Here is a 17,421-nt window from a genome sequence, read left to right as displayed (position 1 = left end):
ACTGAAAATTATTATGGTGACAAGGAAAATCAAATCACACACTCAGAAGAAGATAAAGTCAAATCTCCTATATCCAAAGCTTCCAAAAAAATAAGAATTGGGCTCAGGCTATAGAAGAGCTCAAAAGAGATTTTGAAAAGTAAATAAGGAGAAAAATTAGAAAAATAATTAAGAGTGGTACAAAAGGCAATACAAAAAGCTAATTAGGAGAAGAATGCTTTAAAAAGCAAAATTGGCCAATGGGGAAAGGAGGTACAAAAGCTCATGGAGAAAAATAATTCCTTAAAAAATAGAACTCAACAAATGAAAGACAATGACTTTATAAGAAATCAAGATAAAATAAAGCAAAACCAAAAAAATATGAAGAAAATGGGGGAGGAGGGGAGAGAATGTGAATTATCTCATTGGAAAAACAACAGAAAATAGATCCAGGAGATATAATTTTAAAATTCTTGGTCCACCTGAAAGTCATGATCAAAAAAAGAGCCTGGACATCACCTTTCAAGAAATTATCAAGGAAAACTATCCTGATAGTCTAGAACCAGAGGGTAAAATTGAAAGAATCCACCAATCACCATCTAAAAGAAATCCCAAGATGAAGACTCCCAGGAATATTATAGCCAAATTCCTGAACTCCCAAGTCAAGAAAATATTGCAAGCATCCAGAAATAAACAATTCAAGTACAGTGGAGTCACAGTCCAGATAAAACAAGATTTAGCAGCTTCTACATTAAAGGACCAGATGGCTTAGACTATGATGTTTCAGAGAGCAACATAGCTAGGATTATAATCACTTACCCAGCAAATCAGAGGAAAAAGTGGTCATTCAGTAAAATAGAAGCTTTTCAAGCATTCATTATGAAAAAAAACAGAGCTGAATAGAAAATATGGTTTTCAAATACAGGGCTCTGGAGAAGCATAAGGAAGTAATCAGGAAAGTGATGTCATAAGAAACTTAATAATATTTATCTTTAATATTCCTATGTGGAAGGCTGATACTTGTAACTCAGAACTTGCTCATTATTGTGACAAGAGTGTATTTTAGACAGAAGACACAGGTGTGAGTTGAATATGAAGGGATAATTTTTTTTAAAAAAATGATGAAATTAAGGGATGAGAGAGGAATGTAACAAGAGAAAGAAAAAGGGAAACGTGGAATGGTGCAAATTATCTGCCATAAACAAAAAGACAAGAAAAAGCTTTTATAGTGGAGGGGAAGAAGGACAAGAAAAAGAAGTAAGTGAATCTTATTCTCATCAGAATTGGCTCAAAGAGGAAAAAATATACATACTCAACAAGGGTATAATAATCTATCTTACCCTGAAGAAAAATAGAGGGGAAAGCCCTTTGGTCCTTTAATATATGTAATTTAATGTAAAATATGGGAGAGGGGAGATGATAAAAGAGAAGTCATTTTGAGGGATATTATAATCAATACCAAAATACTTTTGAGGAGGAACAGTGTGAAAGGAGAGAAAATAAATGGGAGAGGGAACACAGTAATAGTAATTGTAAAAAATTTTTTGCAGCAAGATTCTCTGATATGGCCTAATTTTTTTAAAAAGAGAGAGAATTGAGTCTAAAATAAGAGTCATTGCCCCAATTGATAAAAATGATCAAAAGATATGATCTGTGCCAAAAGGCTATAAATTTTTGCATGTTCTTTGACCTAACAACAACACTACTTTGGCATGAATATCAAAAGAGAATGAGAAAAAAAAAAGGAAAATGACTTGTGTTTACAAAAAAATATATTCATAGCTCTTCTCATGGCAAAAAAAAAATGAAAATTAAGGGGATGCCTATCAATTGAGAGATAACCCAATAGACTGGTATGTGTTTGTGATAGATTATCATTCCATGGGAAATGATGAGCAGAATATTCTCAGAAAAAAAAAGCTAAAAAGTCCTCCATGAACTCAAGCAAAGTGAAATGTACTGTGTACAAAGTAACAGCAATATTCTGGAATGACTTTGTAATGTCATCCTTGTAAAAGACTTTGCTTTTTCAGAAGTACAATCATCCACGACTACTCTGAAGGACTTATGATGAAAAATCCTACCCATCCTCTGTTCCTTCACTGGAACAGACTGAAGCATTTTCTCTTTTTCACTTATTTTTATTAGGATGGGAGATCTGTTTTCTTTCACAACCTGACTTTTATGGAAATATTTTGCATAATGCATAACTTTATATGTGGCTTCTTAATTGTGGGTGGGGATAAGGGAGAGAATCTAGAACTCAAAATTTTTAAAAACAAATGCCAAGAAAATTTTTTATGAATGTTAACTATTTAAAAAGTAAAATAAAATAAAACACTCTGAGCTGTTTTAATATCATTAGTCATCCTAATTTTGGTAAGAAAGATGTCTGGTACATCTGATTGCCAGCATTTTTTTTAAAGACAAAACTAACTTTATTTTAAAATGCCTTTAAATTGGAATGTGATTTCAAAAGTAAATAATCTCAACAAATAATTAAGGGCCAATGCTTCATTACAATGAAAATGAAAAGGATAACAACTGTCTACATCAGAGCACCTGCACTCTTGCCTTAGTTCTACCATAATCATCTTAATGTCTCTGACTCATCCTCCTTTGAAAGTTTCAAGCAAGAACAGTGCTCTGGAAAGAATTCACTCCTATGACTATGAGTTTCTATAGCAGAGCCAACAACAAAAAAGCCAGAACAGCCTAAAAGGGATAAGAATAGTGGCATTCATCCTGGGAATCTTCCCAGAAAACTACAGTAAACAAGTTTTCTATAGATCAATGAGGAAGACCATTGACATGGTGAAATCCAGTGGAAGTAGACATTTTTGGTGAAGAGACCACTTTAATCATTATTATACTCTACTTTCATGGAGTTCTATAGTTTACAAACTGCTTTCTTCATGATATCTTTATGAGATAAGTGGTACAAGTTTTATTCTTCTGATTTTAGTAGCTTGTCCCAAGTTACAAAAGTTGGAACTTGAGCCCAGAATCAAATGAAGAACAGTAAGGCAGTCACTTTCTACTGCTCTTTAGACATTCTCTGAGATGTTCAGTCACTGAGTCTTTTCTTCGGTATTATTTTAACAAACCAACTGCTTCAGGCTTATCTTTTCTTACTAATTTCCCCCCTTTTTGTTTAACTTGTATAAAAATGAAGATTAATGGAAGCCAAGCTGTCATGAAGTCAAAACTAACTTACAAAATAATAGTATTTTTCAAGGGACTTACAGAAACCGTAAGGTTGCCCCATGAAATTGTCTGTGCCGACTTATTCATCTCAATCCATCTCTTGAGGGTTTCATTGCTAGGATTTGATGGCTCAGTACACGAACACCTGAAAAACCATTAAAGAAAATGCTTCATTAAACTCAAAATGCAATATGGCAATTGTTTTAATATCTTGATATTTTTACCACATAGAAATCTGAGGAGAAAATATAACTTATGCTACTATTAAGGGATAATAGAGAACCTGGTCTTCATTATATAAAATTTAACTTAAGAAATATAAACATTGATTCAAAATGCAAACTTAATAGAAAAAGGATATTTATGTAAGTCTTTAAAGAGGATTATTTTCTAAAAAATAATCCAGAAGATACTAAGACCTAAAGCAGACTATGTACAAATACACAACTACATATCTCTACAAATATAGCCCAAGTAGAGAATAAATAAGTCAAAGGGATTAGTGTTAGGAGGAGAGACTACATTTTAAGGAAAAGAGGTGAGGTCAGGAAGGAGTCCAAGCCAAACATGCAGGATAGGAGTACATAGTCCTGGGAAGGACAGATAAGGAAGAAAGAGAAGACAATTTGACCATCACAGAATTTGAGTAGGAGAGTAACGCCCACTGGAACTGAAAAGATATATAAACAGAGACAGTTATATAGACTTTAAAATTTAAACAAAGGAATTTTATTTGATCCTAGAAGCAATAGAGAAACACTGGAATTGATTGAGTAGGAGTCAAAAACTGGACTTGATGGAAAATTACTTTGTAAGCAAGTGTGTAAGACAGTCTGGAATGAGACAGAGAATTGAGGCGGAAAGAATAACGAGGAGGCTGCTGCAATAAGACAAGAGAGAAATAGGGACCATAACTAAGTGGAGAGGAGTTAGATGCAAGAGATGCTATCAAGTGAGAAAGAGCAAGATTTGGCAACTGATTGTGAATGAGGTAAAGTGAAGAGTCCAGGATAACGTTGAAGTTCAAAACATAAAAGCCTGAAAGGGTGGTGGTCCTTTTAATAGAAACAAGGAAATCTGAAAGAAGAGAGTATTTAAGGAGAAAAATAATGTTGAGTTTAAGATGTCTATAAGACATTTCAGCCCAAGTGGCTACCTAAATGGAGGCAGATCAACCAGCATATACCTAACTCCAGGAAAAATCCAAAATCTCTATTATTAAAAAAAATATATTTAAATGACTTTTTCCACAACAGAATTGCAACAGAATAAAAGTCAACTATAAGTCCAGGGACAAAAGTTCAGCTGCAAAGACAATGTCAGCCCAGGCAAATAAAGCAGCAGCCTTAACTAAAGATACGTATAGCCTACAAGACTATGTATCCTGAGACTGCTAAGGAGGTCACAAAGTCCTGCAGTGGGGATCTTAGGAACCCTGGGATTAGCAGTGACCAGAGTGGTACCAAAATTCAAACTCAATTTGGGACTCCAAAGTTCCCAGCATTCTTCTCTGAGAAGGCACCAAAAATAACAAAGATCCAGCACAAGCCACCTTAAAGATCTCAGAGAGAAAAAGAAAACAAAAGATAACAAAATAGAACAAAAATATGCATGGGTGGACATGGTCATGGTTAGCTTCATTTTCCCTGATGATGCTTATTTCTAATAAGATAGAGACATTTGGTGGTGATTGTTGTTGCTGCCACCATTATTAAATAAGAGAAAAGGGATGGCAGGTAGCACATTAGGGTTACCAGAGAAAAAATTACTGTACACAGACACACACAGAAAAACAGTTCAGAAGGAAGCACAGACAGAGAGTTTGGAAGAAAACAATTGGAATTATTACTTCTTTAAAACTAGGATGGGGAAACCTCTTCTCTGCCAAGGACATTTGGCTGTTTATTACGTCATTCACAGACTATACAAAACTATCAACTTAAAAACTCCAGTGGCGGGAGGTTGTGGTATCTGGCTTTAAACTCCTCATTGCCCCATGACTGCCCTTAGCAGGACTGGACCAAATGAGATTGGGGGGCTTTGTGTGGCCTATGGATTTGATGCTCCCCTTCCTTGCTTTAAAAGAATAGCAGGCAGATAGAAAATGGAGACTCCTGATTTCAAAATAATCCTCTCATTTGCATTCTGATATGTATAAGGAACTGCTTTCTTTTTTGGCATTTAAGGTAAAAATAAAAAATAAACAATTCAATAAAACTTAAAAAAGAGGGAAACAGCAGAGAATGTCACTGGGACATCTATTTTGTAATGCCCAGGAGACAAATGACAATATAGGACTAAAACTCAGGAGAAGTTTGCGGACTAGATATACAGATGTGGAGTGCTCTGCACAGAAATGAGAGTTAAACTCATGGGAACTGCTCAGCTGGCTAAGAAAGAACACAGAGAAAAAGAGAGCTTGGGCAGGATTCTTGGGGATCACTCAGAGGAAGTAAAAATGATGTGGATGAGTCAGAAAAAAAAAAGGTCCAACAAGAGGAGAATAAGTGGAAGCAGGAAGCACGAATAGCCTTTGCTAGCAATCTGACTAAGCAAGAGAAGAGAAAGAACAAACAGCAATGACGTGGATGGTAGGGCAGGTTTTCTTGGAAAGGACAGAGGCTATCTGGGGACGTTGGAAGCACACAGGGAGAGTCTGAAATTGGGAGCGGGGTCAGTGAGAGTGTGCTTACAGGGGCATAATACATCAGACCAAGGCTCCCCTTGTTAGGTGTCATTTCTTTGTCAAAGACTGGGGGAGAAGCAAGGGAAGATGATATTAAGAGGCTTTGAAGAGAAGAGGAAGAGAGGGAACTGACTTTGGCCTTGATTTTTTTTAAGCAAATTAGTTGGCAAGGTCTGTGCATGAGGGAAATATAGCTTAGGTTTGGTTGAATGAAGATTAGAGGGGAAAAGAGCAATTAATGGTAGAAATTTATGATGGAATGAGTTCAATGAGAAGCCAAAGGCAAGAGAGAAGACCACAGAAAAGAAAAAAAAGAAAGAAATAAAACAGTTAGAATTGTAGAAGGCAATGAGTCAAAATGCAAGTGAGATCACACACGTCAATGACATGGAAGTAAATCATTGTCAGGACAGAGAAAAGGAAGAACAAACCAGAACATCATCATAGCCTGGAGACAATCAATTTAAGGATAAATAATCCTATGTATTTCAATAATCCCTAAAGGCATCACTATATTAAAAAATAGAAAAATGATTTACATCAGAATGATATATCTTCAATTTATAAGTTTCAGCATTTTTAAAAGAAATCAAATTTAATTAATCAAGAAAGTTTAATCACTAGAAAACTTTTTCCTTTTTTTTAATAGCACAAATAAGAACTCATAGAACTCACTGTAGTTCAAAGTTCTAATTCTGTTGTCTTTTTAATTTAAAAATTAGAATAGGTTTTTCTCCATGAAATATACAGAGAGAAAAAAAGTTAATTCTCCTGTTATATATATTATACCAGGAGGTCTGAATTTCTCCTGTTTCATCAATATTCTAATGTAACCTTAAGTGGAAACAAAAAAACAGAAATTATCACAAAGTACAAAGGTGATAATGATGCTCTCACAGTTACAATCCACATGTTGTAGAGCCAAGATTGATGAAGAATTAAGCAAGACAGAAGTAATGAAAGTGAACACTTGTGTTGTTGGACTTTACAAAGAACTAACTACACAAATAATGTTTTCATGGAATACAAAAATAAATGTTATGCTTACATGTACCATATACTATATGTTTAAGAATGCAATTTTGCAACAGAGTATTTAATTTTAACAATTTAGAAAAGAAAACTCTGATAATCAACACAATTCTTGCAGATCGTGAAGGACCAGCAGGTTAATGATTTTGTCCTATATCCCCATTTCGTATTTTACAACTTGTTAGAAGCAAAACCCAGTTTCTTACCTCTAACTTAAAATCAAACATGATATCTAATAAACAATTAAACAAATCGAGAGAAACACTTACGAATAGGATGTCAGTTTGTCTAAGTCATTGTGCATGTTAAAAGCATAGACTTCTCCTAAATGAAAGAGCTTTTCCAATGCTTCATAGATGAAAATGATGCAAATGAGGGCTGCAAAGGCTTCCTCGGTAAAGCGAGTGATGTAACACACAAGACTGCTTGCATCTGTTGCCACCAAGACAATGCACAAGAAGGAAGTCCAGAGACCGATGCTGGTCCGTAATGACAGATAAGAAAGACTGTAATCTCTGTTTAAAGAGAAACGTGCACAATGGAGCACAAGTCAAAAGAAGCACTTTCCCTCATATTCTTAAAATGCATAACATGAAACTTAACATCCAAAGAGACATTAAATGGGCAATAAATGGAAACAAGGAAATGAAATTCTTTCTTCACTTTAAGACTATCTTCCTTCTTATTAATAAACTTAAGTGTTATTTTTGCATAACTATTCATATTAAAAACTGAGAAGGAAGATGTGTATATATAACTGTGGATGCTTCAAAGAATATTAAATTTAAACATTTAATAAATCCTAGTTTTCACAGTTTGAAAATAATCAATGAAATCCATTTCCCCTTCTTTTTATAAAACATCACATGAAGCTAAGAGAACTATTACTTACTTGCAGAATTTAAATAATATTTTTTCAAATACAAGAACTGGTCCTGTACTTCCTAAGATTGTAAGTGGCTGCCCAGAAAACAATGAATAGGCGATCCCAGTTAACGATGCTCCAAAAAGAGACTCTATTGCACTCTGGTTTGAGGGAGAAAGCCATAAAAACAAATGCATCACAGATATTTCATTAATCTGCTGTAAGAATATAGAGGCATCTGGAAAGGAAGCCTGAATAAAAAGATTAATCAAATAAACGATACCATCATTTATAGCAATCATTTATAGCAGTATAAGCTACATAATCAATATGGAAAACAAACCTAAAATATTTATTTAATAGAACATGCTAGATCAAAAGTGAAAACTGTAAAAAACTGTAGAACATTAACACATAAGGAAATGTGCCTTTCCTCCTACATATTACAAGAGATCATTCTGCCACATACCTGAACTGCAACCTAATATGATATGGTATACCAAACCTGAAACCATTCAAGAAACTTTACATTGATTGAATGTTACTAAGCTATTTTTTTTAATATAACAGACAAACAAGAAACCAACATATAATCCTATCTCTTCTTTGTTACTTGAAATTTAATATTATTCAATAAAGAGTTAAATCTGTTTATAACTCAAAGACCTATTCAGGAACTTTCTCAATTTTGAAACTAAAATCGTTAAGTATAAACTAGTCAGGGAAAAGAAAATTCTAATAATTTTCTAACAATTTTTCAGAATTTTTAAAAATCTTAAAACAATAAAGTTTCTTTTATTATTATTGAAGTTAGTAAAAGAGAAAAAATCATAAAACATGCCTTAAAAGGAAAGCATGCTAATTTAGGGCCACTATCAAAACGTAACTCAGGAAGTGACAAACTTTACTACTCTATAGGAAAACAAAAGACAGGACCTAATTACTCACCAACACTCTGATATTTCATTAGACAGGTCTAATAACTGTATGAGGAAATTAGAATAAGGAGGAAGATAACTGGAGGAAAAGTAAATTTGGGTCCAACAGGATGTCTCATTTTCCCTTTACCCATAACACAATCTCTTTCAAAACTCAAAAGTGACCTTACTTTATAAGAAGCAAAATTAAACTATTAACTCACACCTGGATTGTGTCCATAGGCAAAATTGTCTGAGAGAATAAGCATCATACCAACAACAATATTTTCAACTGTACGCTGTACAGACATATTTCTGACAGACAACATACTCTGAATTTGTACCTGAGTTCTAGATTGATACTGAACTGCTTACACTCTGTAGATATGTTAGAACCAATTTACTTAGTATTACACTTGATGAGAAATATAGGCAAAACAGTATCTAAAAAGATAAAGCCAAAACTCTTACAAAGATACAGTAATGAAGTAATAATATGGCAGCCAACAGGAAAAATCAGGAACAAGCTCCTAAACTCCTCAGAGGAAGGGGTCAACAAATCAAACTCCACATACACCATTTATATGACCATTCCCTCCCTTTGGAAAGCTAGCATGTATGGATGTATCAGTTTGTTTTTCTGCCCATAAATATGGGCCTGGCCCTCAGGAGTGCTTGGAACTCTTTTTTGGACTCAGTCTGCCTCAACCTCATTATAAAAGACTGTTTCAACAACTCCAGTTCTCCATATTTGTCTATCCTCTTTTCAATCAATCAATAAGCACTGCAATACAGGGGATTTAAAAAAAGGGAAAAAGTGAAAAAAAAATTCCACTTTCAAGGATTCAACAGGAACACCAACATATATAGATTAGCACAGTGTCTGGCACATAGGAGGTGCTTAATAAATGCTTCCAGACTTGACTATATATACAGAAATAAAATAAACCAAAGAAATAAGAGATAGGTAAATTCATGATAGTCATGTAGAAGGGGGCTGAGGGGAGAAGAGACCAGGAATTGTTTCCCAAAGGATTTCATTGTCTCATCCTGATTTAATTGCCATCTCTACAATCTACCTTTCCTGGCCCTGCCTCTTTAATCACTTCCAATCTTCCACCCCCAGCTGCCTTTCAAACATCTTTAACTGGATGCTCAGGAGACATTTTGCTTTCATATCCTACTCCCCTTTTCTACCTTTCCAGCCTTTGCCACTTTAGTCCCAACATGTACTCTTCAACGATTAAGACCTTCTATCTCTTGGCTTCAGGCATTCTCTCTGACTCTCCCTCATACCTGGAATGTTCTCCCTTCTCCACTCTGACTACTGACCTCCCTGCTTCCTTTAAGTTCCAACTAAAACTGCATGCTACAGGGAGTCTTCCCCAATCCCTCTTAATTTTAGTGCCTTCCCTCTGTTAATCACTTCCTATTTGTCCTGGATAGAGCTTGATCTTGATTCTTTGTGTGTTGTCTCCCCATCAGGCTGCCAGAAAATGTCTTTTGGTTCTCTTTGGAGTCCCAACAGTTAGCACAGTGCCCGCCTGGCATAATGAGAGCTTAAATTGATTGTCTTGAAGGAACAAAGAAGTGAAGTGAAGAGAAAGTACATTCCAGGATAGGAGAATGGCCAGTATAAAGGCACAGAGAAGAAAGATGAAGCTGACGACCTCTTCTCCCTGACCGGCAAGGTTCCCCAGCTGCCTTTCTTGGACCTTCTCTTCTCTTCCATGGATACAAGAGCCATGCTTCTGAGTTCATTCTTCAACCCTGATTTCCCAATTCTGGCTCTCTCCTGATGGTACCATAATGCAGGCTTGCCATCCAAAAGCATCTCTGGGTCTTCCCCTCTAAAACTCCAATGCCAACCTTTTCAATTCACCCTTCAGGACCACTCTCCCACATATCTTCTTTCTTCTACTCCCACTACAATAAACCTGATTCAGGGTTTTCAAATGTTACATCTAGACTACTGTATTATCTCCTAACTGGTCTCCCCTGCCTTTAGGCCAAAAGTTCATTACAAGGAAACCATGAACTTGTTTGGGGTCCAAATAGTTTGATAATTGGTGTCTACTATAATTTTATAGATACTACTTTATACATTTAAAAACATTATTCAAAGAAATATGGGCTTCACCAGACTGAGGCAACAAAGACAGCTCCAAACAAATTTCTCTCGCCCTATCAGGCAGATTAATCTTTTTTAAAAGCACAAACACATTTTGTCTTTTTTGCCTTGATGCCTTCATTTACACTGTTCCATCAAAAATGAACTCTCCTGCCACATCTATCAAAATTCTACCATATCCCCCAAGGTCCAGTACTATAAAAGTATTCATCATCAAAGAATCCTGAAATGACCCTTCTTTCCTCTGGACTCCCAGCAGGTATAACCTACTTCTTAGTCTTAAGTCTAACTAGATTTTGAAAACAAGGGACAGCACTGTTGACTAAAAGCCTAAGTAAAAGTAGCCAACAACCAATGAGGGAGCCCCATATATTTCTAAGTAACACCTAAAGAAAATATAAACAACTGGGACTACTTTTATTTCCTCTTTTAGAATGTAAAACCCTTTGTGAGAAGGGATTGTTTCACTGCATTGCATTCAAATTCCTAATATCTAATATGATGCCTGACACAAAACTGGAACTCAATAAATGTGTGCTGATTAACTAAATATCAACTATTTGAAAATGTATTTCTTTTTAAAAAAATTAAAGCAAAGCAAATGAGAAGTTACTAATATTTCAAAATAACTGTTTAGAAATTCATATTTCAAAGAAAAAATGTTATTAGTTTTATTTTCATAATAAATCTATGCAGTTAGACTAACACAAATAAAATTACTTATAAGATTTATCTTTTTTAAATTAAAAAATCAAATTTTAGCCCGTTAGATTTCAGAATTTCATCATTATATATATATTAATGACAAATTTAACAGTGGAAGAAACAATAACTCACAGTTCACAAATACAAACCATCACATTCAATCAAGTGCCACTAAAATGTCAAGATTTCCAAAGCATTAGATATCAGATTATATTACACAATTCAATACACAATAACCAGCTATGGTATTACTAACAAAAGAAAGAACATATCCATTTATTTTTGTCATATTCAAAGAAATTTTTAGAAAACCATTCTTCCCTTGGTTTAGCTTTTTAAATTTAGATTAAATAACAATCAAGTTAAAGAAAGTGCCATTACAGGACCCAGTGTTTCTACAATTCTGTTTGACAGCCCACAAAATAGCCCAAGGCCAACTAACCAGGTCCAACTTATCCTACTTAAGAAGGCCTTAGAGGATGGTCCACCACTCTTACTTAAGTTTCTCCACCTACCTCCCACTGCTCTCCTTTTCCTCCTCCTCCTCCCCTCCCACCCGCCCTATCCCACCACCACCCCAAACAAAGACAATATAAGCCCTTTCTCAATTTATAAAAAAGCCATTCAACCAGCAAGCTAGGACAAACATTTGTTTTTACCTCCACTGTGCATCTTCTCCTGTTCACATGTGTTCCCCACATTTTCCACAGCAATTACCTTTAGGGGAAGTCTGCTTTGGGGCAGGTTAATCAAATGCTGTGGGTAAACTCTTCAAATACAAGTATGAATAGATGAGACAAATGCAGAGACACTTGCCTCTGAAGATCTAAAAGCCTGGCCACTACCATTCTTTGTACTCACTATTCTGCCTTCTGTAGCTTCTCCAAGGAGCCCTCCAAAAGTGATTACAGGAGACATACAGGCACAGTATAGGAAAAGAATCGAGGCCAGGCACTGCAGGCTTAATGCATCCTTGAAGTCACTCAAGAAAAAAGGTGCTTTCCTTTTGATGTCAAGTATCAAACCACCAAAAAGCCTAAATAGGTGAGATGAAACTCGTCAAACTGTACACTGAAGGATTCTAGCTAGTTTCAACTCATAGTATGGACTACACAAGATGGCCAGTGCCCATTGCTTGACAATAGACTTTACAATCATGATATACATGGAAGAAAATACAACATTTCAGTCTAGTTTAAGGAGGACAAGGGTTTGGGAAAGCTGGTTACATTATATTTGACCCCAAAAAAATAAAGCGACATGAGAAGTTACAATATCTATCATGGGCTACATACTAAAAAGATTGCAGTCACATCATTGAATAATTGATGAAATCCTAGACACAAAGTGCATGAGAAGTCAATGTACAATGCAAATTTTAAAATCCAGCCACATAACTGAAGCCAACTTGAATATACAAGGCACACTCCTGCTGACTACACTCTATATGGACACGTTTAGATACACTTGGAAACATTATTGTGAGGAACAGCCTCAGAATTCATTTGAAAGGAATTTTCCTCTCATTGCTCAGCACTAAATACACTCTCTATCATCATGTATGCCATTAAAATGCAGCAAAGCTTGGGAGATGCCAAGCTGGCTCTGGAGCCTGAAGAGCTGGGTTCAAGCTCCACGGATACATGTCTGGGTAGGGGACCTCCCAGCACTCTAGTCATGCTGCCAGAAAGGTGACTCACCCTTGAGAGAGGAGGTTCTTCCCCTGGGAGAGAAATCTAAATCTACCCAATCTCAGATACTGCTTCTTTCCCTACCCTCACTTACATGGGTCTAAAGTAAGTATTCTTTAGTAGGTTGGGGGGTGGGAGGTGGAGTGTTGAGAAAAGTAAATGAATATTTTAGGCAGTATAATGAATTAATATAAATTTTAAGCATATAAAGAAAAACAATGCAGTATGTTTCTAGATAAAATTATAAGTACTGGAGTACTTTTTAATAATTTACTCTATGTTCAAAATAGTTCCTAATTTTTCTGTATATAATAACATTAAATAAACAGAGGGAAAAGATTTTAATTGGTAAGTGTAAATGCAGTTAACACTTACATACCAATATCATTTAAAATGTTTATGTCATGCTTAAGCTAATTTAGGAAACACACGTTGATACTGAATAAAATTTTGTGATTGAAGAAGCAAAAATCCATTGCTTGAGCATGTAAGTATACTCCAATATTTTAAAAGGATAAATCTTTATTTCAGTTACTAGTAGTGATAATAATGAAGGAGAGAACTGCATTTTTCAGATATGTATATTGTTTTGGTGCTTTACATAACGTCTTGTTTCCCATAAATTTGTCCTTTGTTGAACTTTTTCTTAAACTCATTGGGTCATAATTTCTAAATAAACACTGACCAAATATAAAGGTAGTCTGAAGTATACTACAAAGTAAACCTGCCAAAAATTAAAATTAACATAGAAAAGGCCAAAGTCATTTACATAAAGATAATTTTAAAACCGATTACATCATAAAGCTGGCTAAAGCCACCGAGGCTACGTGTCTAGCCACCATTGTGTCCTATCCTGCCACTCTCCAAAATGCCAAAGAAATGTGATACGCCTTGGCCTAGAAAATGGTTCCAAGAACTCCATGGGGAAAAAAATTCCAAGTTTAAAAAAAAAAAATCTATCTATTTCTATCACTTCAGGCTCCTCAATGGCAAATGTTTATCTAGCTCAACTAAAAAGATTTTGAGGACTCAGCATCTGTGGGCAGAGAAACAAGTGTTTTTGAATGCCATCCTATTAAAAGAGAATTAGCACATTTATCTCCATCCAAGGAGAATCAGAAAGTATTTGAAGAGTCAACTATGTTCCTGCACAACTATGTTTCTGTTCTTGGTATGTTCTTTGTTCCAGTGACAAAAATCTCAAAACTCTTATTCAAATTTCACAAATGGCTTATTTCTAATTCTATCCTTCCAGGCATTTTAAGAAGATTTACTCTGCTGCACCATTATTGCTGTAACAACAACAAATGAGGTGCAGCAAAATCAGTAGTTATTCAGATTTCCCTTCTGGGTTACACTAAGTCTTTAGCAGATGCTCTTCTTCCTTCCTAAACTTGAATGCTCCTTTGAAAGGTACCATTAAAATTCTATAGTCTCTTCAAGTATAGCCTGGGTTGGGGCTGGAAGATATGATATGGTAGCATATAACGATAGCTGGAAGAAACGATAACATGAAGTCATGCAATGTTTTGAATATCTAGCCCATTGTTATAAGTGACTATAATTAAGTATAATAAATTCACATTCATAACAAAAACTACTTTTAAAATTATAGATAGGGTAAACATATATTTAAGATGGTGAAATTATTACCATATTTTAAAATGTAAATATCAAACACTCAGGAGAAAAATATTTAGAATAAATGTGTATACACCCCTACGCACTCACACATACCCCCACCACACACACACCCCACATGTGTGCACACAGATCCATAAACACATACCACATAATTATCTACATTCAATGAAGCTTTAACATGATCTCTCTGAAATTTATGTATGAGCCAGTAAACACACCTGCCAGTCCTCTGCAGTTCTGGTCCAGCGTGGTGGCCCTCCTCTTTCTGCATCTCACCTGATGTAGGTGTAGATCCATTTGGAAACATAGGGATCTTCCTCTTCTCCTGTATTCAAAAATGTATAATGACATATTATTGTTTATATACACATATGTATGCATGCATACACACATATATATGCATCGGTATATGCATATGTGTATGAATATGTATACATGTCTACATATGTAGGTTTTTTTTAAAGCAGTTCATGTTAATACTGAATTGGTCTCTTCAAAATAAGTCAGATTAAATTTTTAGCAATTTTGACATTAATTGTTTCTCACAGGAGTAAAAAAGTGCTAGAAGAGTGTTTCCACTTTAGATTTTGTTCAAGCCTTCATTTTCAACATTCTTTTTATTAAAGTAATAATACTTCAGTCCTCGTGATCATTCTTTTTAGGATGTTCTCAAAAATGTCATAAAACACATTTTTAAAAGCAAGTTTTAAAACAAGCAATATTTAAAAATAACCTATACAGACTAAAATCACAATTAATTTTTAATATAAAGCATCCCCAAAAAGAAGATGAAACAAACATCAGACAGGTCACCACATTAGTCTTCATTAAACTTTAATCTGTAATAGAATCAGTCACTTTGTCATTAACTTTCTTTGGGTCAAGGAAGTCCTTTCCTTTTAAAGTGGTGCTCATCATTCCCTCCTCTCTCTTTTCCTCTCCCCACCCCATCCATTCTATTCCCCTCTGTAATCAGACCTAAGTGGGATACAACAAAAGTGGGATACAGATACCCACCCAACCCAAGGCACTCCTATGTTCTGCTAGAAAAATTTCTTTTTTTTTTTTTTTTTGATAGAATTGAATTTTTATCAGACTTTTTTGGCACATGCCACAGACCAGTTCCTATATTATTACTCATAAAAACATTAAATGAAAACATTTACTATGCACATAAACAACAACAACAAAAAATAATTCTAAGGAGCCTAACCTGAGAAGGCACACTCTTTGGTGGCTCAATGCGTATAGAAGGGTCCCATTCTCCCGGAGGCAGAACAGTTACTTGATCTAAAAATTCATCGATTCCCGAAAGGAGGTCATTTCTATCTTTTGCTTTATACGCAACATCATGGAAAATCTTAAGAAGAAAAAAGGATTATTTCCTATAATGATTTTCAATTTGATAAATTCAGCATTAAAAATTCTCTAAAGATTCACAAATAAATCTGTAATAACATAACAAAAGGATTCATAAACCATACCACAGTGTCTTTCTACTGGAATTATTAAAGTCTTTCAAACACAACCACACAATCAAGAGGGCAGTGCTTCCTTCCAGCCACATTGGTGAAGTACTCAATGAATACCAATTAGACCAAGCTACTTCAATCCACTAGAATTTTCACCACAACACACTTAAATGAAATCAATTCTGGGGAAAGTAAGAGAAATAGACAGTTCATAGAGAGCTGAAAAGACACCTGAGGTCATCAAATGCATTCATTTTACAGGTGAGAAAATTAAAGCCCAGAAAGATTTGATGTCTTGCCCAGGGTCACAGAGGTATTAAAGTGAACCCATGTCACTTAAATGCAGTGAATCACTAGGCGACAAGAGAGAAAAAGACTGGGACTTCAGTTTGGTTGTTTTTGCAATAAATGTCACATACATGGTCATCAGTTTTGTACAGTTCCAACTTCACCCTTACCTCATCTGTCATGAGGGTGGCTATTGATCTCCCAATTTCATGGTACTGTGGTGCCTTGCCTGCGGGGCCCAGTAATAGAAACAAAAACCTAGAAAAGATTCAAGATAAGGAGAAACACAACTCAAGCTAAGTCAAAAAGTGTCAACAACCTTTTAAAAATAATTCTAGACAATTAAACATAAGCCATTAGCTAAATGAGGTGAGAAAGAACTTCACAGGGGGAAGGACTGAACAGAAGACCATCAATTCTTGCTCATTGCATAAATTAAAGGATATTATGCATAATTAACCACAAAAGAGTTTGCCTAATTTTTGTTTTATATCCAAATAATCCAGCAGCCCTGGGTTACAAATGAGCTAAAACAAGGGAAGGGACCTCCTCTTCCCTTCCCCCTTGAAGGTGATCAAATCCAACAGGTTCCTGACACAGAAAATCATCTACAATGTCCCTGAGGAGTCAGTAGGCTGCCGTCACTCTGCTTCCTCAATTCCGTGACACTGGAGTTCATGTTGGAGAGCTCCAATTGTTGTAAAGTTTGTCCAACTAAAATCTGCCTTCCTCTATGTAGCTTCTTCTACACGCTAATGATAATGAAAATATTTGCCTAAATAACCGAGACATTAATGCTATGCC

The 17,421-nt window shown here is 35.3% G+C and overlaps 1 protein-coding gene across 3 annotated transcripts in view; it reads right to left on the bottom strand.

Moving 5' to 3' along the window:
* Positions 1–17,421, bottom strand: part of SLC4A7 (solute carrier family 4 member 7) — a 116,149-nt gene that overhangs the window by 31,207 nt on the left and 67,521 nt on the right. For all 3 annotated transcript variants that reach the window (XM_051963285.1, XM_051963286.1, XM_051963287.1), the window contains exons 9-15: positions 16,788–16,875; positions 16,071–16,217; positions 15,076–15,182; positions 12,384–12,558; positions 7,797–7,930; positions 7,174–7,419; positions 3,226–3,331 (exon numbers count right to left, since the gene is read on the bottom strand). In XM_051963285.1, the coding sequence (XP_051819245.1) occupies positions 3,226–3,331; positions 7,174–7,419; positions 7,797–7,930; positions 12,384–12,558; positions 15,076–15,182; positions 16,071–16,217; positions 16,788–16,875 (1,003 nt within the window). The remainder of the gene's footprint in view (positions 1–3,225; positions 3,332–7,173; positions 7,420–7,796; positions 7,931–12,383; positions 12,559–15,075; positions 15,183–16,070; positions 16,218–16,787; positions 16,876–17,421) is intronic.

This window comes from Antechinus flavipes, chromosome 5, assembly GCF_016432865.1.
Source record: "Antechinus flavipes isolate AdamAnt ecotype Samford, QLD, Australia chromosome 5, AdamAnt_v2, whole genome shotgun sequence".
Classification (NCBI taxonomy): domain Eukaryota; kingdom Metazoa; phylum Chordata; class Mammalia; order Dasyuromorphia; family Dasyuridae; genus Antechinus; species Antechinus flavipes.
Note: the sequence above shows the minus strand (reverse complement) of the source record. Positions and strands in the feature narration are given on the sequence as shown.